The 27,815-nt window shown below is 45.3% G+C and overlaps 1 protein-coding gene across 2 annotated transcripts in view; it reads right to left on the bottom strand.

Annotated features, from left to right (window-relative positions):
* LOC149308784 (short transient receptor potential channel 5) overlaps positions 1 to 27,815 on the bottom strand; it is a 112,159-nt gene that overhangs the window by 58,620 nt on the left and 25,724 nt on the right. Inside the window, exon 2 of one of the 2 annotated variants that reach the window (XM_089536461.1) lies at positions 18,388 to 18,786. In XM_089536461.1, coding sequence (XP_089392587.1) covers positions 18,388 to 18,765 — 378 coding nt within the window. In that variant the 5' untranslated portion in view covers positions 18,766 to 18,786. Of the gene's footprint in view, positions 1 to 11,215; positions 11,765 to 18,387; positions 18,787 to 27,815 lie in introns of those variants that run through there. The other variant, XM_089536462.1, reaches the window with a different exon arrangement.

Below are 27,815 nucleotides of genomic sequence, written 5' to 3'. Positions count from 1 at the left end.
TTGCCTCTGGCTGATGTGAGATTGCTACTTTTATTCTTTCTCTCTCTCTATTTGACTGCATCTACGTTGCAAAAATAATCCAGTTTGACACCACTTTGAATGGCTCCATCCTATGGAATCCAGGGATTTCTAGTTTGTTGTGTCCCCAGAGCTCTCTGACAGAGAAGGCTAAATATCTCCCAAAACTGCAGATCCCAGTATTCCATAGTACTGAGCTATGGCAGTTAAAGTGGTGTCAAACTGCATTATTTCTACAGTTAGATGCAGCTGAGCTTTTCTAAGGCCCTGTGTACACCAGCCTTAAAGACTGGGTTGGGGCGGAGTTGGGGCATAGCATATATATGGCTCCAACCCCAGGGCAGAGTGATGCTGCGCACCGCACCACATGGCACATGGCATCACGGTGCTCCTCTAGCGCTGTGTCCAGATGACACAGCACCATAGGAGCACCACCAAGTCGTGGCAGCACAGCTATCGCACCCTGCAAAGGCTAGATCAGGGCTGTGGTGAGCGGCTGCCGCGGCCCCAACTTTACTGAAACAGGGGCAGCTGCATGCTGCCCCTTTGGGGCTGTCCGTACAGCCCCTAACTCCCCTACTCTGTTCCAGTTCCCTTCCCTAAGAGGAAACAGTCTGGCTTGCAAGACTCTATGGTATGGACAAATGCACTCTTAGTCACTGCTGAAACCTGAGCGTCTAGTCCAAGGATGGGTCCACTAACAAGATACCAGTCGAAACCAACATGTTGAAAATGCCAGATGACCAACTTGGGTATTATAATTGCTTGCACTTCAACCTGCAACCAAAGCACATTTTTCTACTAGTGCAACCTGGGGGCTAGAGGAAATCTGGGCCACATTTGAAAATTGAGAAAACGCTGAGCTGATCATGTTCCCGTCATGTGCCACCGTTCACATCGCTCTCCTTTCCATGGCAGTTTGCCAAGGCCATTGTGTGAATTAGTCCTGGGGAGGGGGTCCAAATTGGATCTGGGAAATTTCCCTGTCATGCTTTTGATCCCCACGCAGTTTTCCCATATCACAATAATCCCCTTGGCTTCAATGGAACCCCTCCAGAGTCCAGCCAAAGTGACTATATGAGGCACAGTATTATTAAACATGTTCAAAATATAGCTCCAATGGGAAAGCGACTGTAAACTGTTTTGATGCCAGCTCTGGATGCCAGTGCAAGAATGAGCAAAGGCAGACTTTATGAAGGATGGCCAGAGAAGAAAAAAAGGAAGAAACCCAGACGTTTGTCCATTCGTATTGACCTAGTTTATTTATCATTTAATCCGCCTGCTTATTCAAGTGTTCAAGGAATGAGGCATGCCTTTGGGACTGGTCTACAGAGAAAGGGAGCAGGTGTATGTAGGGCCGCTGATAGTGGCGCCGGATCTCATCTCGATGCACTTTGCTCAACGGCACAGTTAAGAAACACACTGGAACTGCATAGACTGTCGGAAGATGTCAGGCGTATTTATCGCTCCAACTGCAATCATGGGCTCTCCGTTATGCGAGCAACACAGGCTTGAGCAATGTTCAAAATTGGATATTACCACTTAAAAACGATTGCGGAGTCATGCTGGAGGTCTCGAATATGTGGCATCCAGCCATAACTGCACATATAACACTGCAGCAATAATTTTTGAAAAGGAACAGCATTGCTGGAATAAAGAATCAAAACACTTCTCTCCAGTTTGGAGAGCTATTTGGAGAGCTGGATTGCTGTCCAGCGGTTTGGACTACAAACCCCATTGACTGCCCACTTTGCTGCCTGGGATGATGGGAACTGTGGTCCCAAACACCCAAAGGCTGCCCTGTCTTGGAGACAGCCAAACCAGTGCTTTGAAAGGCAATGTACCCCTTTCTGGGAACCTTCCAGCCATCTTGGATTCTAATCCCATGCTTCCCAGTGGAGCTGGGGTTTTCTGAAAAAGACCCCAGGGCCTTTTAAATGTAAAATGCACCAAAGTGAAAAACATTAAACCTTAGCTTCTCCTTGCAAACTAACCATGGGAATGATCAATCGGCAAAAGGTTGCTCTGTTTGAACATCGACCAATCCACTTCCAACAAAGTCCTGGGAGTTGTGCGATTTAAATATATCAACCTGCACACATCAGTTCTAGCCATACAGCTGAGGAACACAGCAGAGCTAGTTATGAAAGAGATCCACGCCAGAGAGGAGCAGTGCCTTCGATCACACAGTATGACTTGCTAGGGCAAGGCAAAAGCGAAAAAGGCATTCAACCATGGCTTTGTGGACATTTCAACTTCACTGATTTCAGGACGGCGGCTCCAGAATTGGAATTGGATCATTTGGCGGCAACACAGACTCTCTAAAATAGTTACTAAAGCTGCAGGAGAACAGCCATCCAAACCCAGAGCTTTGGAAAGTTACTTTTGGAGACTGTGGGCAGGGGTTGCATTGTTCTACTGCTTATGACTGGAAGGGGGAGGCCACTCAGGCTGCATCCGCACTGCAGAAATAATCTGGTTTGACACCACTTTAACTGGCATGGCTCAGTGCTATGGAATTCTGGGAAGTGTAGTTTATTGTGGCACCATCTTTCCAATTTATGGCAACCCTAATGTGAACTTGGGGCTTTCTTTGCAAAATTTGTTCGGAGAGGTTTTGCCTTTGCCTTCCTCTGAGGCTGAGAGAGTACGACTTGACCATGGTCACTCAGTGGGTTTCATGGCCGAACTGGGAATCGAATCCAGAATCATAGTCCTAACACTCAAACCACGATGCCATGCTGCCTTTCCCCAGCCCCCGGGAGGGCACAGTTCCCCATAGAAAAGCCAAACAACCCTCCATTTTTTTTAATTTGCAGTTCTCTACAAATGGACCTCATACACAGAAACATCATGGTAGCTGAATAGAAACATTACAAAACTACAGCCTCCATATCAAGATTCTTTATCTGTGGATTCATGCATCCATGGCATGAAAATATTTTTAAAATATATTAATTCCAAATAGCAAACCTTGATTGTTGCCAATTTATAAAAGGAGCAATATTTTATGGACCCATTGCATTTAATGGGACTTGAGCATCCACAGATTTTGGTATCCATAGGGTTCCTGCAACCAAACTCCAGCGGATACCAAGGGCCCCTTGTACCCCATTTTATTTTCTACATATGCAAGATGGGTTACAAAGACGCAAGCCCCAAACGACATCTCCCTTACAGACACATAGACACACACTGCTTTTCTTGGGTAGCTCCAAGTGACTGTAGGTAAGTTCTTGCCAGGATTTCATTTTTACTTACTACCAGGCCTATCCTTTTAGTAAAAGCAGCCGGCCTCCGTTCCCCATGCTGAGTAAAGGAACAGCTAAGCCCTTTCTCCTGCTTATGGTTTCTCATTTTACTGCTTATAATAAACACACTCGAGAAGTTTATTATAGTGATGAATCGCCGGCTTTACAGTTATGCTCCCCCGGTTATTTAAAGGCCTCTTTAATATTTCATTTGCGTCAGCCTGCCTCAGCCAAGAGCCCTCCGAATGGGCTGTGATTTTTTAAAACCTCCCATCGTCCTCATACACCAGTCTGTCTGGGGACGAAGGGAGCTGTAGTCCGACACAGAGAGCTGGGCAAGAGGAGAGATGTTGAAACAGCAGCTCAGGTTGGGTTTGCACATAGGCATTGCTCCGTGTTTCTGCTAGTGTTGTCAAGAAAGCTCAGTCCATGAGAACAGAGTTTTCCACATGATTTAGACGCATATGCCATCCATAAAAAATGTGCTTCCCAGTTATTACCTGTTGCATAACTCTGATATAATCGTCATCTGTTTGACTTCTGATTTAACAGTACCAAATCTGCTGGAGCTTTTTAAAACCCCATGATAGGTTCGCCTTGTTGTTGCTGCTGTTGTTGTTGCGCGCCTCCAAGTCGTTTCCGATTTATGGTGACCCTAAAGCGTTCGCCTATCAAGGGATTTTCCTGGCAAGTTTCTTCCAAGGGGGTTTGCCATTGCCATCCTCTGAGGCTGAGAAAGCGTGACACGCCCAAAGATCACCCATTGGGTTTCCATGGCCAAGCCAGGATTCATACCCTAGTCAGCCAGTGTCTTAGTCCAACACTCAACCCATTACACCACACTGGCTCTCAGGTTCGCCTTGGAGTTGCCATAAACCTGGCACAACTTGAAGGCACACAACAACAATGAAGTCTGCAATGCCAACGTTTCCTCTGAGTTCTACTGTTGCCACTGTTTTGAGGCCAATCGCCAGCCACTCAGCTGTACATACTGTATATATTCATGTGTAAGTCTAGAAATTTAGGTCAAAAAATTGACCCCAAAAACCTGAGTTGACTTATCCATGGGTCAAAGTAAGTACTGTATCTTAACTCTTCTTAAAAAGAAGGAACCATTTCCTGGTGCAAAGCAAGAGTATAATATGTGAAGCACCAACCCAAACTACTCACTCATCCATCCAGCCTTAAGAGTGAGCACAAAAAGTTATCTCTGCTGGGATTTTGTAAGCTCTTTGCCATTGCTTTGCTTTGCTTCATCCTTTATATTCTTTGCTATATGCTCCTAAGTTTTACCCTCGAAGTATCCATGGGTCATATCAAGATCCATAATTTTTGCCCTCGACTTATACATGAGGTCGGCTTATGGTCGAGTATAATACGGTAATCCATGTTGCTTTATTTTTGTGGTTTAGCGACAAGAGTAAGCATAGCCAGACAGGGACACATGTCCCCAATGGGAAATTTCATAGACATGTTCGAAGCACTGGAGGGCAGTTCAGCTCTCGATGCGAAAGGAGCAAACGCTTTGCATTCATGTCTTCCACGTTGAGGAACAAGTGACACTTCACATTTCAGAAGCACAAAGCCCAATATGTGCTTTGTCATTTCTTTCCCTTTTTTTACCCCCTGCTTATTTGTTCCACATTAAAAGCTATTTAAATGCTAGGAATCAGAAGCCGCGCATGTGTGTGTGTGTGTGCGGCAAGAATGACTAAGAGCCAAGGGTGCATATTTTGTATTTTATTTCTTCTTTTGCGAAATTAATCTTGCTAAAGAGCTTACCCACTCAAATGCTCTTAATACCTTGTATGGAAGTATTTTACACAATGTACATTTTACAGATAAGCTGCTTTCCAATCGAAGAAAACATGCTCAATAAAGCAATTTCTGTGGGTAGCGGTTGTGATCATTAACATGTATACAACCGGGTGGAAGAGTTCCTCAGACTCCTTAAGGAATAGTTATTCCAATGAGAAGGGAGGGTGCATTTTCAGCTTGAAAGCAATAATTTTAGAGTTGTAAAGGTCCATAAGGGTCATCCAGCCCAACCCCCTGCCATGCAAGAATACACAACTAATACAATCCTGAAAGATGGCCATCTGCATTTTGTTTAAAGACCCCCCAAAATTGAGAGTCTACCATCCTCTAAAGCAGGGATTGGCAACCTCCAGCCTGCGGGCCGGATGCGGCCCGCGGAGGCCTTTTGGCCGGCCCCTGGCTGCTGCTGCCGCCACCACAACCACCTCCGCCAATTGTGGCTTTTCGCTGCTCCGGGCGCCGCCATTTCCCCCCCGAAATGGCTTCGAAGTCTCGCGCGACCTTCCCTGAGGTCGCGCGAGACTTCGCCGCCATTTTGGGGGGGGAAAATGGCGGCAGCCTAGAGGCGAAGTCTCGCGCGACCACAGAAAATGTCACGCGTGACTTCGCCGCCATTGGCGGCAGCCTCTAGGAGGCCCGCTGTGGCCGCCGGAGCCCTCGAACAGGGCTCCAACGGTGGCAGCGGGCCTCTGGGAGGCCAGTTGCCGTCGCTGGCGCCCTCCAAGAGGGCTCCGGCGGTGGCAAAAGGGCCGGCAAAGAGGAAGAGGCCTCCAGTGCTGGCGGCCCCCACCGGCTTTTTTGCCGGGCTCTGATGGGGCCTGGGGCCCTGTCAGGGGCCGGCAAAGAGGGGGAGGCCTCCAGCGCTGCCAGCCCCCGCTGGCTTTTTTGCTGGCCTCTGACGGGGCCTGGGGCCCCGTCAGGGGCCAGCAAAGAGGAGGAGGCCTGGCCCCCGGAGGGTGGAAGCTCCGCCCCTGGCATGCGGCTCCACCCCAGAGGGTGGAAGCTCCACCCCCGGCACACGCCCCCGCCCCCGGAGGGTGGAAGCTCTACCCCCCCGGCTTCCCCCCCCCAGTCACCTGAGGGACAGCAACCCAGCCCCCGGCTCAAAAAGGTTGCCTACCCCTGCTCTAAAGCAGTCCATCCCACACATTGTCAAATACTTCTTACAGTCAAATTCTTCCTAATGCTTAGATAGCATCTCTTTCTTTTTCATTTCAGCCCATTGGTTTGTATCCTAGTCTCTGGATTAGCAGAAAGCAAGCTCACTCCATTTCTTACATGACATCCCTTCTGATATTTAAAGGTGGCTATCATGTCACCTTTCCATCTTCTCTTCTCCAAGCTCAACATGCCCAACTTCTTAGGGCACGCCTCCTAGGGCTTGGGTTCTACACCTTCTCTGGACACCTTCCAGCTTCTCAATGGCTTCTTAGACCCATTTTAATCTATCTCACTCCCTCTGCTTGGGATGAGGCCATAATTCAAAGGCAGAAGACCCATTTCACTTGCCAGGATCAATCCCCAGCAATGGCATCTGAAGAAGACTCTAGTCGAAACACGTCTGGATATGTTTATACTTTTCATTGTGTAAGTCCTTTGGAAGTTCATATGCCTCTTATTTTCCATGCACTTTGGATGTGTCTATACTTTTAACTTTGCATGCATCTAGAAAGTGTATACACTCCTTTGTCATTTAAGCATTCTGGCCAAGTGTATTGCTTCGTCTACACACTGTTTATCTGGATGCCAGGAAATTGCTGTTACTGCATCGTTTGAATATATTAGATATTAAAACTTTCTTATGCGTTACTCAGTGAACGCTTTTCCCTAGACCTTTCTGTTTGCCATGCGGTAACTCATGGTGCCACCTCCGCCCATTGGCTTCCTCCTCCCTTGCCACCCCACACAGAATCGGATAGAGAAGGCTAAATGTCTCACAACACTACAAATCCCAGGATTCCATAGCCACGGCAGTTAAGCAGTGGTTGTGTGTTTTTGCATGGCAGGCATTTGGAATAGATGGCCCTGGTGGACCTTTTCAACTCTAGGATTCCATTATTCTAAACTGGAGTCATAGTACTATAATTACGTAGTGTGGCAATGCCCTTGGTTGTCCACAATGGGAGCAAAATGCTGGACACTGGCCATTGGCTCAGTCTAGCAAGGCCCTTAAGATCTTATGGCCCATGAGTCCATTTTCGGATACACCACATTTGCAAACTAGCCCTCAAACCTCTTGCCTCTATGAAAATGACTGACCACATCTTAGCACACTTCCCAAGACACCATCTTGGCTGCAGAATCATCTGAGAAGATGAGTTTCAAGGAGATGCTATCAGAAAAGCCTCCATGTTCTCCCAGGGCATGACGGCATGATAGTACAAAATCAGCACCAATTAAGTCATTAATAGTAGGGCTGGCCCTCCTGGTGGGCCTCCGTATCTGATGGGCTTCTTGGGCTGACCAGGCCTGCCCTGACTTTGGCACGGTTTCCGTCTTCTAACTTCTTCTCTGGGTTTTTGATGAGTTCATGTTTTCTGACTGCATCAGCAATGATTAAATAAAGTGGTCTTTGATTTCGCTGGAGGCTTAATTGGATGCAATCCATTTCCAGGGCAGCGTTTAGTGACAAAGGCCTATCACGAACTGTGATCATGAGCTATTACTGCATCAATAAAACGAAAAATGAAAAGTGTAGACATTGGCACAGCTGTTGGGAAGAGGAGCAAGAAGAGACTGGCCTTCCACTGGATAGACAGACACACGGCTGATGGATGAAGGAGAAGAGGCACAACCAAGAGCCCTCTTTGAACTGGAATACATCGCCAATCGATTTGCCAACCCAGGATGGTCACTGGTCCTGAGGTTTCTCAGCCAAAACTTGAGTCCTAAAGACAGTTTCTGGTGATATTATTAAGCCTTGTGTTTTCATATCAGCGCATTGTTATCTGAAGAAGATCTTCAAGTCCAAATGGATGTCATCTGCAAGTACATCTTATGACTGTTGTTAGCTGTTACCCAGATTGCCATGAACGTTCTTATATGTCATATATATTGTTTTACATTCTTGGGTTTATTGCGGTTTGTCACAACTATTTTTGTTGTAGTTGTTGTTGTTGTTGTTGATAATCTTTCTATTCTGATTTTGATATCACCTTGTAGTCTTCATTATCCTTGCTATTTGTATACTGGTTTCTTAGTCCAGCCGCCTCTCTCTAGAGATATACACTGAGTATATTTTATTTATCTATGATTAGTATAGCAGCATAGCGGGACTATGACACCGGAGACCAAGGTTCGAATCCCCATTCACTCAAGGAAACCTATTGATTGACCTTCCTCAGAGGAAGGCAAGGGCAAGCCGCCTCTGAACAAACTTTGCCAAGATTTGCTTGGATTTGCAAAGGTCTGCTTAGGGGCACCATAAGTTGGGAATGACTTGAAGGCACACAACAACAACAACATTTATTGACCTTTGGTTTTTGGTTTCTGGCACGTTTGGTGCTGTATGCGCCTTGCAACACTGAGCCAGACCACTGATCCATCCAGAACAGTACATTCTGCTCCGACTGGCAGCTTTTGCTTTCTAGGGCTAAAGACTAGATTCATTCTGAGCCCTGTCTAGAGATCTATAATATTCCTTGGTGGTCTCTCATCTGAATATTAACCATGGTCTGGTTATTTTTACCTTCTGAAAATGGAAAATACCAGGTGTGTTCAGGATGATGTGGTGATATCTAAACATGACCCCTGTCCATGCTATTGGGAGCTGTGATCCAGAATAGTACCATTTTCAAGCTCCACCGCTGGGTTCATCTTGCTTTGGCAGCGAAGAGCCCAGAACAAGACATATCATATTGCAAAAGACATTGCAGGAATTCGCTTTCACTGGAGAGAAGCTTATCTGAAACAAAAGGTTGGATTTGTGTTAACCAACGCTCCCGACGGCGCAAGCCCTCCTTTCGGTAAGTGCCACAGGATTAGTGTCAGGCTGCAAAAGTTCATCTTTATGCTCCCTCTAGGACTCTTTGCAAAATAAGCATCTTTCCTCCGTTTATGTCGGCAGCGTCTGTTCTTCAGAGCAGAACATATGGGGATGGGTTTCTGCTGAGCTCTGAATGGCAAACTCATGGGATTGACTGCTCTTTGAAGCAAATATCAAGCGCGCATACACGCACATAGCCACACAAGCACACGGGGGATATAAAACCTCACTCGCATTGGTCTTGCAAGCTAGAATGAGAAGCATCAACTTTTTTCTCTTTGCCTGCTAGTAGTAGGATCCCTTGCCAAAGAAAACCCTATGAAATTCATGAGGTCGCCATAAGTGGCCAGGCGATCTGAAGGTGTACATAAAGACACAAACCATCATCATCATCATCATCATCATCATCATCATCATCATGCCCACCTATGACAACCATAAAAATGGTAAAAAGCAGTTCAATAAAAAGAATGCAACACCTTCTAAAGCCCTTTCTTTAAAAAGCTTCAGCTTTAAAAGCCAGTTGGCGCAATAATAATAATAATAATAATAATAATAATAATAATGTCTTTGCCTTGCAATGGAAAGACAGCAAGGAAGGGAAGTATTCTGGACTCTCAGGAAAGGGAGTTAAATAACTGCTTACTTACAATCAGATATATAAGTTGGAGTGATCTTTTAGCTTCACATAGGAAATAGATACGGATTTTGCGCAGAGACATGTTGCACAAAATGTGGAAAGCTGGACCAAAAAAAGCACTTGTCCAATTATTGGCAAGAAATCTCATGAGAGATTCAATGGGCTCTTAAGATGCATCATGCTAACCTGACCCAGACAATGATTGATATTTCTTCGCAACATCCCTAACACAACACACACACAACTATCCTTGGCGCTAGTGTTTTCTGAAGCCTCCAATCTGCTTAATCGAAGGCCCATCTGTGAACCAAACATTAATTTGTAGCCATCTGCTGCTGGCGCACTGCTACCAATGGTGTATTAAAGAGCAATGTTGGCAGTGCCGTTGTGTAGCCATCTGATGCCAGCTGCAATTGACACAAGTGAGGGGAAAAAAGCTCTGTGGCTAATAAAAAGGAGAGGAAGGTAGGAGAGGGCACACTGAGTTAAATTCAAAGGGTGGGATCCTGTTGGTGCCACATACATGTATACAACTTGCACTTGTGCATTTTCAGCTATTGCACAATGGCTGCACAAGTGCAGCCCCAGGAGTGTAACCTTTTCAAGTATTGTTAATTCAGATATTATGAACTGCAGCCATTCACAGCCACAAGGTTGTGAGTTCGATCCCAGGCAGGGCTCCAGGGTCGACTCAGCCTGGCATCCTTCCATAGGTTGCCAAAATGAGTACCCAGCTTGTTGGGGGCAGTTGGCTTACACACTTTGTAAACTGCTTAGTTAGTGCTTAAGTGCACTGATAAGAAATGTATATAGAAATGTACAGTGAGTCCTTGTTATTCACTGGGGTTTGGACACCCCCCCTTGGATAACAAAATCCATGGATACTCAAGTCCCATTAAATATAATGGCATAGCAAAATGGTGTCCCTTATATAAAATGGAAACTCAAGGTTTGCTATTTAGAATATATATATATATATATATATATATATATATATATATATATTTTTTTTTTTTTTTGAATATTTTCAATCCATGGATGCTTGAATCCATGGATAAGGAGGGCCGACTGTACACTTGTCCCTTCATATTCACTGGGGTTAGGGGCACAGGACCCCTGTAAATGTGGGAAAACCCCAGATAACAAAAACACTATGTTTTCATCTGAGAGAACACCTCTCTAGGAATCTCTAGGTCCTCCGGTACAACTCTGTGGTCAACATCTGCCAGACATTGGCCACAGAATTGTGCCGGAGGAGCTACAAATGTCTAGTGGAGTGTTCTCTCTTAGAAACTCTAGGTACGTCAGTTTAACTTTTGGCTAAAGTTGACCATAGAGTTGTGCTGGAGGACCTAGATATTCCTAGAGACAACATTAATAAAATCCATGAATAACCAAATCCGCAAAAGTCAAAGCCGCCAATGTGGTGGGACGGGTGTCCTTGCGACTGCTGCTTGCTATTAATTCGGACTAACAGAGAGCCATGGAATCAACTGTGTTTACCTCTGTGCTAACTCATGGTTATGGTCCGAACTGTGAAGGACACATCCAAGTTACTGAATATTCGGGGGATAGGGCTCAGCACCTTGAATTGGACTAAAACCAGGAGTGGATTCACTGCCCAACTGACATGGAAGCTACTCTCTACCACTAAACTACAGGATTCCTCTCCATCTGAAGGGTCCAGGGGATGGAGTTTGGGGCCCACCCTCTTCATGTTTGGTTGAAAATATTGGGATGACTTTCGTTGTTGTCTGAGAATGGTATATGTCTCGGCTGAGTCCCTGACCTCCTCTTGGAAGTTCAAGTAATCCCCAAAGTTTTCCTCCTCTGTTCATTCTTCTTGCTACACTTCCACAGTCTCCTCAAATGGCCTTTCTTCAACTCGTGGAACACTGAAGCTTTGGAGGTAGATGTAAACAAAACCCTTTCTTCCATCTTCTTCTCGTCTGACAACTCCAATTCAAGCAAAAAGTGGAGGGCTGGGTTGTTATAGTTACTATCCGTGTGAATCATTCCGGCCGTTGCAATAACATTTTTGGAGAGATGCTTTCCCTGTGCCAGTTGGCACTTCAACGCTAGTAAAAATGGTAAAAACCTGAGCTGGGATGTTGTTAGTTGTCATGATGCTGACTGATCTTCTAGCTGGGATTGTGAAATTGGGATCACCCTATGTGCCCCAAAGCTTCTCCCGAAGGATCATGTAGTCTCATTTATAGAACTAGAAAGAAAGCTGGCAGGGAATAGGGCTGAGAGGGAAAAGCTAAATGTCCTCATAGTCATCTCTTTGGAGAGTTACTCTGACCCTTTCAAAATCATTGTTCACATCTCACAAACTGAAATGGCAGCATATTCTGAGCCCATTGGATGAGTTGGCGGTCTCCTACAACTCAGATGTTACTTCTCCATCACTAAACAGCAATAAAACCTGCAGTCCCTTGAGGATCAACATGCCATACATTTCCAGAGATCATGGCCCTCTTTGTTGGATGCATAAACTGTAATCCACAACTGGCAAGTATATGGTCAGTTACAGGAGAATATGAAGAAGTCAGAAGACTGGTATATGATCCAAGACAAAGGCTTGGAAGAGCAGCTCCAAAGGAATTCAATAAGATCCTCTAGTATAAAGATATATCACTAAATATCAATGCAAAAGCCATCCACGCCATTGCATTTTCAATTTCTTTGAAAGCTGGACAGTGAAGAGAACTGATGGGAAGAGAATCAATTCATTTGATATCTGGCGCCAGAAGAGAGTCTGACAGATACCACCGACTGTCAAAAAGACAAATAAATGAACCTTGGAAGAAACCAAGCCTGAATTCTCATTAGAAGTCAAATTGACTAAACTGACTCTGTAACGCCTTGGAAGCATCATGAGAGGACATGACTCACTGTAATACTTGGTGAAGTGGAAGGCAGTAGCAAAAGAGGAAGGTCACTTTATGTATGGATCGATTTGAATCAAGGGAGCCACAGCCGCCCTGAATTTGCAAGACCAGAGCAAAATTGTAGATAACTGGGCTCTTGGGGTTTTCTGTCACAGGGTCACCATAATTTGAAGCTGACTGGACAACAAGGAACAACTGCAGGCAGAGGAAAGAAGAGGGAAACAGTGGGGGCAAATGGCCATGTAAAACAAGGAGTGCAAGCTGAGACAAGTTTATGTAAAGTGTAATGGGTCAGTAGATTGTTATCACCAGTAATGGGAGACAGCCAGCATGGCAGAGTGGTTTGAGTGTTTCACAACAACTCTGGAGACCAGGGTTCAATGCCCCACTTGGCCATAGAAACCCACATGTCACACACTCTCAGCCCCTGAGAACCCTGTGATAGGGTTGCCTTAGGGTCGCCATAGGTCAGAAAGTACTTGAAGGCATAGGATGGTAACAACAACAATGCAGGATAGAGAATAATGTCATTTCAATGCAAACTTGCACATTTATTGATTGATTATATATCTAGCTTTTCTCCAACCTGGAAGTCGAGTGTATGCTTTCTGGGAGATCACGATAAAAGTGAGCCCCTTCGGTGCATGCCAAATGGTTTTCTAGCCTTGTAAGCATTTAGGAAACCTCGAGGCAATTATTATTCTAGGAGCCAGACAGACATGGTTTCTACTATATAACTTGGGCCACCCGCAATGATGCTAGAATGAAACTGGGAAATGTTTCCCATTGCTTCTTCCAGATCACTTCTGGCTGTTATCGAAAAGTTGCACATTGCAGACCCCCTTACTGGAAAAACAAAAGAGAGAGAGGCAATCTCCTCTTGTAGCAAAATCATATTAATTCCCCAGTTCTTTGACACAACAGTGAACACGCTTCAGTTGATGCCAAGACAAAAATTGAACCTCGGGGAAAGGATGAACTGGCTGATATGCACACAGTGAGCAGTTGGTGAGCGCATGGTTGCAACAAGAGGAGGGCCAGCTCTATCGTGAGGCAGAGTGAAGCAGTGGCTTTTCATGAACATTGATGGAGGCAGCCCCTGATATTTTGCTGTGGAGGCCTTTGGGGCCTTTTTCAGTTCTTGGATGATGGAGCTGTGGTGGGGGCCTCGCAAGGCTTATGTGGGAAGGCTGGAAAGCACCTAGTGACATCTCAGAGGAGGGCGAACACTCAATGGGGTGGTTACTCATAGTTCATCTCAACCCTCTCCAGCCAGGGCACCTCTGCAAAAGGGAGAGGCAGAGTTGTGGAAGAGGATGCCACCAGAGTGTTGTCTTGTTCTCCCTTCCCTCCTATTGCCTTACCTTTCCAGGTGGGCTAGTCCACTGCCTCACCCTCTTGCCAACCCAGCCAATCCCTCAATACTCTGGATGTAAGCACAGGGGCAAATAGAGCAGTAGAAGGAAAAGGAGGGTAGGGCAGCCCACTGCCTTGCCCACCTGTCTGCCCAGCCAGCCACTGGGTCTTTCCAGATCTAGCCAGGTGGACATGGAGAGCTGGAGAAGTCTTCTGCCTTACCTGCCTGCCTACCTGGTCAACTGCCACTTCACTTTTTCTGGGTCCAGCTGGATTGGCAAATAGACAGGGACAGTGGGGCAGTCTGCTGCCACCACGGTTGCCCCACACTAGGTGACACCAACCCTTGTAATGCCACTGGGATGTGGGCCTCTCTTGCTACTCCTAAACTGGCCTGGAACTCTTTGGTGCCGTGGAGGATCTCATCTCATTGCCACCATCAAAGTAAGAGCCTGTTGTGCATCATCAGCTTTGTACCTTCAATGGATGTGGGTGCCATCTTGCCTTTTTTCTCAAGCAATATATATATATATATATATATATATATATATATAAAATCATTATTTGGGGAGACAATGTCCTCATCCCTCTTCCCCAACAGCTAAACCCTTGGGCAGTACTAAAAAAATGAGGTGTTTGACAGTCTGAAGGTCTGAGCCTATGGCCAGTCCAGACTAGAGTAAACCCATTAAATCGATAAGATTTGCCTCCACATTTCTCTTCTCCATTCAACAGCTCATTCAATAGGTCTACTCTTGTCATGACTAATAAGATTCCAGCCTTGGTGTAATGGTCTTTATTTAAAGTGAGGCATCTATGTGTCCCATAGGATGATCTGGCTGATCCGTTTCAATTTGTTGGTCATCCTTGAATGGAAAGACACAAACTCTTGGTGATTTGTGGCTATCAGGAATATTGATGGATCGGTTTGGACAGCCGAACACTAATCATCAGCTTCCCATGTTTAAATGCCTGAAGGGCTGCTTCATGTCAAGAATCTTAGGTCTGCAGTATTTATTCTTCTCTCTCTGTGTGTCCAATAATGGAATGCATTTATATGACTAACAGGTGTCTGGAAATGCTGAACAGACAGGAGCACTTGGCAGATGGATTGGCTGCGAATCTCTTGATCAGCATCCGCTCCCCAGCAGAAAAGCTGGATTTGTTGTGGCAAGATGTGTGAAATGACCTAACAGACCCCAGTCTAAGGGGAGCTGTTGCTGCAATAGTCACATTGTTGATCCTCAGCTGCCCAGGAAATTGGCAAGGAGTCACTTCTAATCCCAGAGAGCAGCAAATGTCCTATTTAGGTGACATCCAGCTTGGTTCCAGCATCTCTATGGATCCCAAAATCCATGGATGCTCAAGTCCCATTCTATAGAATGGTGTAGTAAAACGCTGTCCCTTATGGAAAATGGTAAAATCAAGGTTGTGGACTTTATATTTTTCAGAAATATTTTCAAGCCACAGATGGTTGAATTTGTGGACACAGGATCCACGGATACGGAGGCCCAACGGCACAACATTTCACAGATGAAAACCAAGCTACATGTGGCCATGCAATATCAAAGTGTGGGCCGAGATGTCAAAAGGTATTAATAAAGAAGATCACACAAGCTAGGGAAGACCACAGCAGTTTGCTTGTGCCTGAACCAACTAGGAAGGGCAAGATTTCCACCTCCTCAACTCCTCTGTCTACCCCACAGAGTTAAATGAATGCAAAGTATTTCAGCACACAGTTTGCATGCACAAACCAACATAGGCCCTGTTTCAATGATGCATGCGTCCTAAGAGTCCAGAAGCCGCGCCAAAGCCAAAGTCCTAAGGACTGGAGCGTGACTTCGGCATGGCTTCCAGACTCTTAAAAGCATGCATCATTTAAACAGCATACCTCCAAAGTGACCCAAAGCAGCTTTATTTTGGCCTGTCTGTATGGGCCCACAGTCTGCAGCAGTTTGCTTTTTCCTGAACTTACTGGGAAGGAGAAAACTCTCATTTCCCCCCTTCCCTCCCCTCCTGCTCCCTCTTATGTTCTCCTCCACCGAAACCCAAAGCTAACTGAATTCAAACTACATTTGCACATTGAGATCACTTTGCAACAACTCCTGTCTTATAGCCATAGTTCCCCTTGGTCTTTCAGGCTACTTTTGCCGGCTTTCTTACACTCGATTCATGATTTCTGAATGCCGACATTGTTAGCATCTAATTGGAAACTTTGGAGGCAGCCTGTTATGTACTAAAGCAAAATGTCATTGCTTCCACAGCTCCCTATGAGATGCATTCTTCTGCTTGTAATTCTTTTGCTGCCGTTGTAAGCACTGATTGGCTTTCAATAGACAGGCAACCAAGCAAGGTAAGTTTAAAAACAGCCGCACAAAAAGCTCATTCACATTCATAATCTAGCGTGTTTAGATATATGTATTTTTTCCCCGCATGCCATAATTGGCCAGTTGTTATAGCTGCTCCAGATGCCTTCCTTTGCAGAAATTATTCCTGTGTGCTGGAAACTAGAATCCCTCCACATTGGAAATGATCAGAAAGCGCATTTTTCCCCAGGGTTGGCTAAAAGTATTTTGTTACCTAGGTGAAGGCGGGGGGAAGAAAATCACAATGACATCTTCACTTCATAACACACCGAAGGGGGGGACAGTAAGCATTGTGCAGGAAACCAGATCTTTAAAAGTCTGCATGTTACACGGCGAAGTGTGTTTCACTCTCCTTGCGTTTGTAAAACAGCACGTTAAATATTTGCTCGTATCCCATTAGCTCCCTACAAACACTGTGCTTCGAGAAGAAATTGGATGCTCTGCAGACTGCAACCAAATTGTAATCCAACCATTAAAGAATACGTTCAATTATTTGTAAGGAACGAGAAGCCCAGGACGTTTGTTGCATTGCAATGGATCTACATCTGTGCCAGCAATGTGAAATGTGCAATGGTAGTGGGTGGTTTTTTTCTTCCTTTCCATGGATTTCCAGCATTTCACAGATAATAATGCGAAATGAGGCATCTATGGCATCTATCTATGGTCAAGTGATATCCGAGTGTAGTAAAGATGGTGAAAGTTATTACTAAGGAAGAATATATAAGCTAGGAAGGACTGCAGCAGTCTAAGCCTACTGGGAAGGACATCTGCTCTTCTTCTCTGCCCGCTGAAGTGTTAATAGAGTGCAAAATATATTGCCTTTTAAATTCAGTTTGCAGCCCCTGAAGCAAGCTGAGGACAAACAAGGAAGATAGGAGGAGCAGAATGAAACTGGGACATTTTAAAAGCAGTTGTAAAAGTGGGATGGCAGAGGATTAATGGGGACTGTCCCTGCAAAATCAGGACAGTTGGAAGGTATGTTGCTGCTGCCAACAGAGAAACATTCAACAACAACAACAGACTTATACCCAAGGAAAACTCTAGCAGGAATCCTTCTGGTGCCATAGAACTCCTAGTAAGGCCAAGTTTGACTCTGTGATCAAACTGCAGATTGGCATAGCATAACAAGCAAACAAATATTATGAACTGTAGTATTGTATGAAGAGGTCATCTTCATACAATAGGGTTCTTTATCTTTAAATTAGACTTGATCTGGATCTAAATTAGACTTGGTCATCAAACAGAGGACTGTCCTCTGTAAAGCAGGATACGAAAGCATCTTAAAGGGAGACACATCATTTGCCAAATCCTCACAATGCCCCCTATTACAGAGACAGGGTGCTGCAGTGGTTCAGATGCTGGACAAGGAGTCTGGGCAACCTGGGTTCAAATTATTTCTCAACCAGGGGAACATAATGGATGAACTTAGGCAAGTCACACTCTCTCTGCCTTGAGGGAATATATCTTGTCACAAAAACCCTAGGATAGGTCACCATAAATTGGAGTTGACTAGAAAGCACACAGCAGTCACCAGCAGCAACAACAACACCATCTCTATTAAAACCCAATGGCAACTGCTGACTTCCATGCAGCGAGATGGGGAATCCATGTTAATGTTTCATCCTGACCTCTGAGGTATCTGTCCAATATATTGTATCTGTGCTGGATACAATATATGGATAGGATCAGTCATGGAAAGCTTGGCTAAAACTTTGGGTGCATCCAGACTGGAGAAAGAATGAAGCTTGACATCCCTTTAAGTGCTGTAGCTCCATCCTATTGCATCCTGAGATTTGCAGTTTTACACAGTATTCAGCCTTCTCTGCCAAAGAGCACTAGTGCCTCACAAAACTACAAAGCCCAGGATTCTGTGGGAGGAAGCCATGATAGTGAAAAAGCCGTCAAACTGCATTACTTCTACAATGTAGATGAAGTGGGATCCCTGCCCAGTGAGATGGGAGCATCAGCTGCCTTTGTGACAACCCAGGTCAACCCATGCATCCAAAATATCCATAAAGGAGGCCATCCCACCCAGTGTGGGTCTCCATTCTTGACCTACCTGTTTCTCACCGCTTGGCTTCCTATAGTTCAGAAGGAGTTCTACGGCTCCTACTACTTCCTTCCGTATTGCATACAACAGAGCGTCTCCCACGTAGATCCCGTGGCTCAACAACAACTCCATGATTTCCAGGTTCTCGTTCTCTATGGCTATTAGAAGGGCACTGCGTCCAAGAGGGTCCATGCAATTGATGTTGATGTTGTAGTAGATCTCCGCCTCTTCCAGGGAATGCTTCACACTGGCATAGTCCCCCTTCTCCACAGCGCTGAGGTAGGACTTCTCTTCCAACGACAGCTCCGCTTCCGCACGGACAATCTGCAACGGGATCCGGTCTCTGTAGGGTGAGTAGTTCACCTTCTTATAGTACAGCTGAGCCATTGTTCATAGCGACCGGGGAGGCTGTTGGCAGAAGGATAGGAAGAAAGTGAGTAAAAAGAAACATGGAGCCTCTAAATCCCATAATGAGGAAGATGGACTTCTTAGGCATAAAGTTCTCCACAAACAGATATGCAATTCTTACATCTTTGCTACTTGTCCTGAATTTCCCAATCATCAGGAAAGCCATTATTTGGCCACAAAACTAATAACAATGAATATTTTCTATTCCTAATTATAACAGCAGTCATTATCCTGCAACAGAGGCTACAATGCATGACTTTATGGTGATGGTGGTACATTACCAACACAATATGCAACCCCACTGGGTGACCTTGCATACGTCACACTCTCTCAGCCTCAGGGGAAGTCAATGGCAAACCTCCTCTGAACAAATCTTGCCAAGAAAACAACACAATAGGTTCGATTTAGGGTCACCATTATGGCACTGAGATTATATCTGCATGGCATATTGCAGACATCACATGTTCTCTGTAGACCAGTGCTGAGCTGTAGGATACAAAATGAGAGGAAGTGATGTGACATTGCTCTGTAGCCCTTCTCAAAATGGTGGTCAGAAGTGATGTCTTCCGACCACCATTTTGGGATGGGTTACAGAGGGGGAAAATGAGCTATTTGCAAGAGGGGGGAGGAAGTGTACTCTGCAAGGGTTTAACTGAGAAAACATTGCCCATCCTGGGACCCGTTCCCACTACACACTGATAGCACTATAATCCCACTTTAAAAGCCACAGTTCTGTCTTGCAGAATCCTAGGATTTGCAGTTTAGGGAAAGGTATTTAGAAGCAGACTGGAGAGCCAGTGTGGCGTAGTGGTTTGAGCATTGAGCAGGATTCTGGAGACCAGGGTTTGAATCCTGACTCAGCTGCAAAAGCCCACTGGGTGACCCTGAGCAAGTCACACTCTCTCAGCCTCAGAGAAAGGCAATGGCAAACCCCCTCTGAAGAAACCAACCAAGAAAACCCTGGGATAAGTTCACCTTAGGGTTGCCATAAGACGGAAATGACTTGAAGCCACACAACACACATTTAGAAGTATTTAGACTTCTCAGCCAGAAAGCTCTAGCACTTCTCCCAAACTATAAACTCCATAGGACCCAAGCATCCTACAACGCACTACAACCCATATTGCACACTTTTTGGCACCCACGCCCAAGCCATCTTTTAATTTACGGTGCACAGCCCTGTTCTAATGAACCACCATTTCTTCTTCCCCGTTCTCCCTTGGCAGAACTTTCCCCAAGTGCGCTCCATGCGACCTTGCCACAGTTTTTATTTACATCCTGACAGGTTTAATTATTTTTAGTGTAACCTTCTCTCTTTTCCCAATTTATAAATAACCCCTTGAAGACGGCTTCCGCATATCCAAGAGCGGGCTGGCGCTCTGCGGTCCCCCGATGCCATCTTCAACGGTAATGAATCTCTTCCCTGGCGGGGGAAAAAGCTGCAAATTGAATTGCGGTTCTTTTGCACCGTTCAGTTTCCCACTGGAAGGAAACGTCTCTTCTATTCCACATTCATAGCAGGGGAATGTGCTTCCCAGGAGTGCAGTTACATGTCAAAATGAGGGCATTGCCTCCCCTAAAAAAAATTCTACCCACCCATGAAATCTTCCTGCAGTTCCCAAATTTCTAGCATTGCAAAGAATAAGACATTGCAAAACTATGCACACCTAGAACTCCTCTATTTGCTGTGTTCATATTCCCATGGGATCTTTTGTTTCGAATCCTGACTTGGCCATGGAAACCCACTGGGTAGCCTTGGGCAAGTCACACTCTCTCAGCCTCAGAAAAGGCGATGGCAACTTGCCACAAAAACCCTCTGAAGAAACTTGCCATGAAAACCCCATGACAGGTTCACCTTACGGTTGCCCTAAGCTGGAAACAACTTGAAGGCACACACAAACAAGAACAAATGTAACACATAGACCACTTTCTGAAATGCATCTTGATTTTAAAATCCATCTTGATGTTGTATTTCAGTTCCTTTTGTTACTGTCAAAGAAAAAAGACTCTACTGTGGCGTCCGAGGAAGTTTTAGATACAAGATTCTCCAGACTTTCCCCAGAGTCTTGTTTGTCTACTCCGACCTGAAACTGCAAAGACTTCTGGACAAATCTGGCCATTGCAAAAGCAGATTTATGGTCTCTGGTCTCCATGCATGGTGTGTTTTTCTCCTCTCATCTGGTTTTTCTACCAGGTGGAAACTCATAAACATGGAAATAAGATAGAAAATGGTTCTGGCTGTCAATGCACTACCAAAGAGACACTGGAGTTGTTCTTTTCAACTCACTCCACTATTGAGGTTACTTTTGGCAGGTAATGTCCTAACAATAGAGTTTTGCTCTTCGTGTGTTGAGCAAAATGGGCAAACCAGTGCAATTTCTGGTCTATGCATGGAGAAAAATGCAGTGACCACTTATGCATCACACCTTACTACCATCATCCCCACACATGAAAATCTTCCGTTGGAGGCATTTTGCTCAAGAGCTCCCTGACCCCTGCAGCCAATTTGGGTTGCGCCTGTCGAAAATGCAGCGCTCATGAATTGTTAAAGCCAAGCACCAGGTTTCTTGTTCTCCTCATCCAGGAAAAAGTCTTCTCCGCTCAAGAAGTAGAGGCTGGTTGCCCTGGAAACAAGGGAAGGCCTAACATAGTTAAGCTGAAGTATTAACCCTGGCTGATTTGTGCCTCCCGCATCAGAGCAAAATCCGTTTCCATGCCAGTCCTTTGACTTAACTGGGTTGTGGATTGGCCGGAAGGGCTCCAGCTGGTTGTGGAGGTTTGCTCCAAATCCCCTTTGAAGTCTGCAAAAGGACTTCATTGTGCAGCAACCCTGTTAGCGATGGACCCCTGGAGAGGAGCGTTCGCTACCCAGCGGTGCGAGTGGGTGGCCGGGGAGGGTACAGTGGTGGCAAGGAATTGCCAAGCTTGCCAACGAAGAGCCTCAGGGCTTGGGAGATGGAGTTGTGGGTAATGATGCTCAGTATCAGGACCTGGGACAGTGACACTGGAGAATCGTTTCCAATTTGGAGAACAGTGTTCCACCTTTGTTGCATGCCTTCAAGTCATTTCTAACTTGTTGTGACCCTATCATGGGGCCGATCCTATCATGGACCCTATCATGGCGACCCTATCATGGAAGGAAATGACATGAATAATGGCATTCATGAATTGGCAAAATGTGTTCAGAGGAGGTTTGCCATGGCCTTCCCCTGAGGCTGAGAATATAGGACCTCCCCAAGATCACCCAAATGGCCAAGCCAGGATTTGAACCACGGTTTCTAGAGGCATAGTCCAACACTCAAGCCACATTGCTCTAAATATGTATTATGGGTGACATGCTTTTTGTTTGACTGGTCACTCATTAAAGAAAACAATACTGGCATTCACAAATGTATCTCTGAACGTTCTAGTGGGAGCCAGAGGAGCATAGCTATTGGGTGGCAAAATGATGACAGTACCCACCAAATAAGAATCTTGTCCCATCATGATGTTACCCTTGACTCTCCACATTTCTAGCATTGCTGTTACCTAAAACTTCAGCTGGGTTGGGACTCGAACCCTGTTCTCAACTAGATAAGGTGCATTTTAGGGATGCTGGGAGAACTTGCATTGGGAAAGTTTGGAAAGCAACGCTCCCCCTTCATAGGTTTGTTGAGTGGACCTGAGCATGAAAGGTAGCTCTACAGCAGGGGTGGGGAAAATAAGGTCTATGGGTCTCATGTGTCCCCTGGGAACCTAGTTTTGTGGCCCTCAGAGTGCCCCAAAATGGTTAATGGAAGTGATGCAATTGGTCACCATTGTGGATAATATACTGCCAACAGATGAATGTTGTTTGGGAGCTGCTGGAAAGATGTCGGATCATCTAGGATCTTCTTTGCTTCTGAAACATGAAACCTGGCATTCCTCGCATTTTTGTTTAAGCTGAAGCATCCAAGAAGTCCCACTGAATCAGAGTGAGCACAATTTGTCCAATGATAAAACCCCTGTGAATTATTCATTCATTTCTGCGAAATCGCCCGCAGCTGGTATCCCTTTCCTGCAAGAAGCTGTTGCTAGCAGGCAGATGCTCTCTCATGTCATGTCCAAGTTACTATATCTCTTATTAGTTTGCACATTAAGGAAATTAAGCAAGCTGCTAGTTGACTCTTGGGCATCTGATCAGATATGGCTCTTCCAGACTGGAGGATGAGAGGTTGTATGCTGACATTTTAATCTCATTAAGCCGGCCTTCAACTAAAATAACAATGCAATATGCCAGCATCTAACAACTTGCCATAAATGTAGACACAAGTGCAGAATGCAGGCTGAAGGAGTCTGCATTGGGTCACAACAAAAGTTTGATTGATTTATGCAATATAAGAAGCCCTGTTAGAATATCCTCAGTCTTTAATACACACACGCACACATATACAAATGCATATAGCGTCAAAACGTATACAGCCATAACAAAATTCAGATAATCTGACCACAAAGAAAACTCCCAAACCTCTGAAAGCTCCATGTTTTAAGAACGCTAGGTTTTCCTTCCTTTGTATGCCAAGTGGATGCGTTCCACTGGCTGCCTATAATTGTGTTTCATGTACACATTGTGTGCGATGCATTTCTGAGTTGTTTACAGTTTATTTAATTCGGTTCATGTTCCCACATTAACACAAATCTGTCTCCATTCCAGAATGTCAATGGCTCCTGACCTTCAGTATGACAAGCAGGATTGCCAGATCTTATGGATTTGCCGTAAGTCTCCAGTCTACATGGATCACCTTTGGGTGAAACAAAAGTGAAAATTCTCCACTTGTGGCAAGTTCACATCTTACCTTACACTGAATGCCCCTGTTGTGCCCTATAAGTGCAGAAATAGGGTGTCTGGCTACGGTGTTGTGACCAGTTGCCTCTATCCAACATCACAGACTGGAATGGGGGTCTTCAAGGAAAGATGTGAAAGTAAGGGATAAGGGGCCATGAGTGTGCCAGCTGTCACCAGTGAGTTTTCAAGAAACTCCACAGCAAAATGACAGTCTTTTTGCCATGCGCTAAGGCCCCACTGGGTGACCTCGGGCAAGCCACACTCTCAGCCTCAGTGTAAAGCAATGAACATACCTTGCCAAGAAAACCTACCATAATGCAGTGGCATCAGTACAGGGATGCAATAGTGTGGGCCGCACCAGGTGACACCCCAGAGGTGGTGATATCCCAAAGGTTCCCTGGTGGTGCAGTGGTTAAATGCAAGTACTGCAGCCACTCACTCACAAACCACAAGGTTCAATCCCAGGCAGGGGCTCAGGGTTGACTAAGCCTTCCATCCTTCTGAGGTCACTAAAATAAGTCCCCAGCTTGTTGGGGGCAATTAACTTACAGTTGTAAACTGCTTAGGGACTGCTAAGTGCGGTATGAAGCGGTATATAAATGGAGCTGCTATTGCTATTGGGGTAGTACATCCCGGGGTAGAAGGTGGTTGCCTTCTGGGTCCCGTGTGGGCATGGCCACATAGGACTCGGAAGGCCAGGGTGGGGAGATGGCTGCCTTCTGGATCCCATGCTGCAATAGCCACATTGGACTAATAATAATAATAATAATAATAATAATAATAGTTTATTTATATTTTCCCACCTCTCCCAGGTGGATCGAGGTGGGATTACAGAAGGCTGAGGGGCTGCTGAGAGGGTCAAGTGTGCCCCCACTTTGCTGCTGTGGTGCCATTTTATTATTATTATTATTATTATTATTATTATTATTAACCTTTATTTATAAAGCACTGTAAATTTACACAGCGCTGTACATACAATCTTTTAATTGGACAGTTCCCTGCCCTCTGGCTTCCAATCTAAAAAGACACAACACAAAAGGAGAAAGGAGTGGTGGAGGGGAAGGGGATGAGGGCCAGCAGTTCTTCTCTACCTCCGAGGCCTGGATCAGGGGAGATGGACTGGAGGGATGGCTTGGCTTCTTAATGGATGGTTAATCTTCTTCCAGGGAGGCCTGTTGGAGCTAGCCTGCCTCTCATTTTATGTGCTGCAACAATAAGGTGGGGCATGTCCTTTTGGTGCTGCCCCCAGAAGCTCTGCCCTTGGAAGCTGTGCCCCTTTACCACACCGGGTGACACCCCGGGCAGGGATGCCACTGCCTCAGGGTCGCCATAAGTCAGAAATGACTTGAAGGCACAACAACAGCAATAATGATAACAACAACAAGACCCCTTTGGGCTGGGATTGGCCCAGGACTGCTGGATCAGTGTCTGGACTGGTCAATCCCAGCCCAGGGCTATCAGCCTGCATTGTCTATACAGGAGGAAGCAAGGCCAGAGGAAACCTGTTTGTAGAGGCCCTGGGAAATCTCTGCTCTAGGAAGATGATATCCGTCTGCTGCCAAAGATGCCTCTAATGCCCAGTGAATTACTGGAACCAACTACACATGCAGACAATTTCACCTCTCTTATGACCACTTGGAGGGCACTAAACTAGATTTGCAGTGAGCAGATGCCCCTATTTATTACATTGCACCTGCAAAGCTCCATGAGCCACATATTCTGGAGCAGACCCCACACATTTGACAATGTATCAGAACTGTAGCAGTGTCAAGATGGATGGACACTAGCTCTCTTTGCAGAATCTAATGTTGCAAAAAAGAAGGAAGCCAAAGCAAGGAAGATGTTTCCCTGGAGCTTTGAGGCTCTTTATTAAACCCTGCCCCCATCTCTCCTGTCGTATTAATATTTGTTGACTCCTTTTGGCTGTCGACCGATAGAGTCCATCAGCCCCAACACGTCTGGCTGGCAGGAGAGAAACATCTCTATAATGTGTTTTGATCCAGCAATGCATTGCTCATACATGATGCAAACCATCTGCCTCGCCGAAGCAAAATCAGAATTCGGCACACAAGCGTCTGCACCCTTCCATCCCTCCCTTTCGCCTACTGGGACCTTGAGTGAGCATTCAAGCCGAAGGAAAGAGGTTGGAGCAGACATCAAAATCGTAGCATCTGCCAGTTCACAAATAGCACACGCAGAGCTCTTTCCTTACTTCGGTCGAGGCACTTTGGAAGACGTTGGCAGAAATGGGCGTGGAGCTTTATAAATACTGTCGCCACAACTTAAATCACTTTGTGGGGACTCTAAGGGACCAAGTGAATTATTGTGACCTCACTGTGACGTCTCCATGATGTCAGAAATGCGTAACACCCATTTGAAGGAGGAGAAGTTAGCTTGAAAAATATGGCTTAATATAGATCTATATCCATATCTATATCTATGCACACACATTTATACAGTCAGCTCTCCATATCCACTGATTCTTCATCTACAGATTCAAGCTTCTGTGGCTCATAAATATATATATTAAAATATATACATTCCAAAAAGCAAACTTTGATTTTCGCCATTTTATATAAGGGACGCTATTTTAGTACCCCATAAAGACTTGAGCATCCATGGATTTTGGTATCCATGGGGTCCCCCTGGAAGCATGCAATTGTAGCAGGATTTTGGCGTGAATTTCTGGGGGTTGTGTTGAGCAACAAAGCATTATACAATCCAGGGATGTTGTTAAACTGAAAGTCCCAAGAGCTTTCTTTGGTGAGAGCATAGCCATTTGTTAGAAATGCTAGGAGTTGCAAAGTTCTCACCTCAACTGTAATGAATAAGATAGTAAACTAGTCGTCTAAAAGAAGGTATTCATATCAGTTAATAAATGATTCAGATAGTAAAATGGTTGTTCTTATTCAATCAACATGCTAACAGTTCAGATACAACACACATTCATTTATCTGTTTATTATCCTTCTACAGACTGCCCAACTACAAGGATTCTTGGGGTGATGTGCAACTAAATTAAAACCACAAAAGCAGAAAACTCTTTTTAAAATGCGATTCAGAACAGCACATCAATAAAATGAAGATAAAACTGGCAGCGAGGGGTAAGAGCAAGTTAGCAAGTAAAAACAAAATAGCAATTTAAATGCACTAAAATGTCATTTAAATGTTCAGGCGAGGTTCACCATGCCAGGTGAACCTCTCCAAGGAGACCATGGCACAGATGGGGTGCCACCTTACAATACGCAAGCGTTTGGAAATGTTCACTGATTTTGGAAACTAGTATGGAACTGGGATAGAATAAGGGTGCCAGGGGAATTCTAGCTATGCTTGCCAGATCTCAAAGCTTGGGCCTGAGTTTCCAGTTTTCGTGGGTCACCTCCGTCCAGGTGAGAGAGAAGGGGGCAAATCCTCCAGTTTTTGTGGGCTCTGGGCAAGAGGAAAGGCCTGAGCCCAGATCTCCATTTAACTACTAGAGCACCAGCTTGCTAGAATGTGAAGTCGAAGGCATTCATGGCCAGCTAGATCTAAACTCCTCTGGAACACAGCCTCATAGCCTGAAAAAGCCACAAAAAAGGCTGAATTGATTTGTTGCTGCAGCTTGCAAAGAGGCTCTCTGTACTGGCTTCCTCCTTCCAGTTGCATCCCTAGGGTTGGTGTCACCCTTACTTCAAAGTAAGGAGTTTTGGAAACTGTCATTTTGTGAGATATGTAGCCTTCTCTGTGAGTAGCTCTGGTGCCACATCCAACTACAGTTCCCAAAATTTCATAGCACTGAGCCATGGCAGTTAAAGTGGTGTCCAACCGGATTATTTCCGCAGTGCGGATGCAACCTCAGGCAAACTCCTAGCTCACCAGTTCTTCCTCACTGATAAATGTTGCCATCTTGATCAAACGCTGATGTTGCTTGGCCAGAAATGTCCTCATTCTCATTACGAAATGTTGAAGGATATGCAATCAGCCATATAAATATATCAGGAGGGTTTGGGGTTTTTTTCCATGCAATTTTGTCCTCATTGAGGGAGATGTGTTCATTGATTATCAGGCAAAGAAAGAGAGAAGACAGAGAGAAATCAGGGAAAGAAAAATAGGAGCTAGAGAATTCGTAACAGAGCGGAGTTCTGCTTTGGAAACAAAGCCAGGCAACTCCGAACTCCCTAATCAAAACCAGGCTCCCATCTCTCATTGTATTCCACCTCTAGTCTGAACACGACTGGCATTTTGAT

Source organism: Sceloporus occidentalis, unplaced genomic scaffold, assembly GCF_023333645.1.
Source record: "Sceloporus occidentalis isolate IW3139 unplaced genomic scaffold, rSceOcc1.0.p SCAF_8, whole genome shotgun sequence".
Lineage (NCBI taxonomy): Eukaryota > Metazoa > Chordata > Lepidosauria > Squamata > Phrynosomatidae > Sceloporus > Sceloporus occidentalis.
Note: the sequence above shows the minus strand (reverse complement) of the source record. Positions and strands in the feature narration are given on the sequence as shown.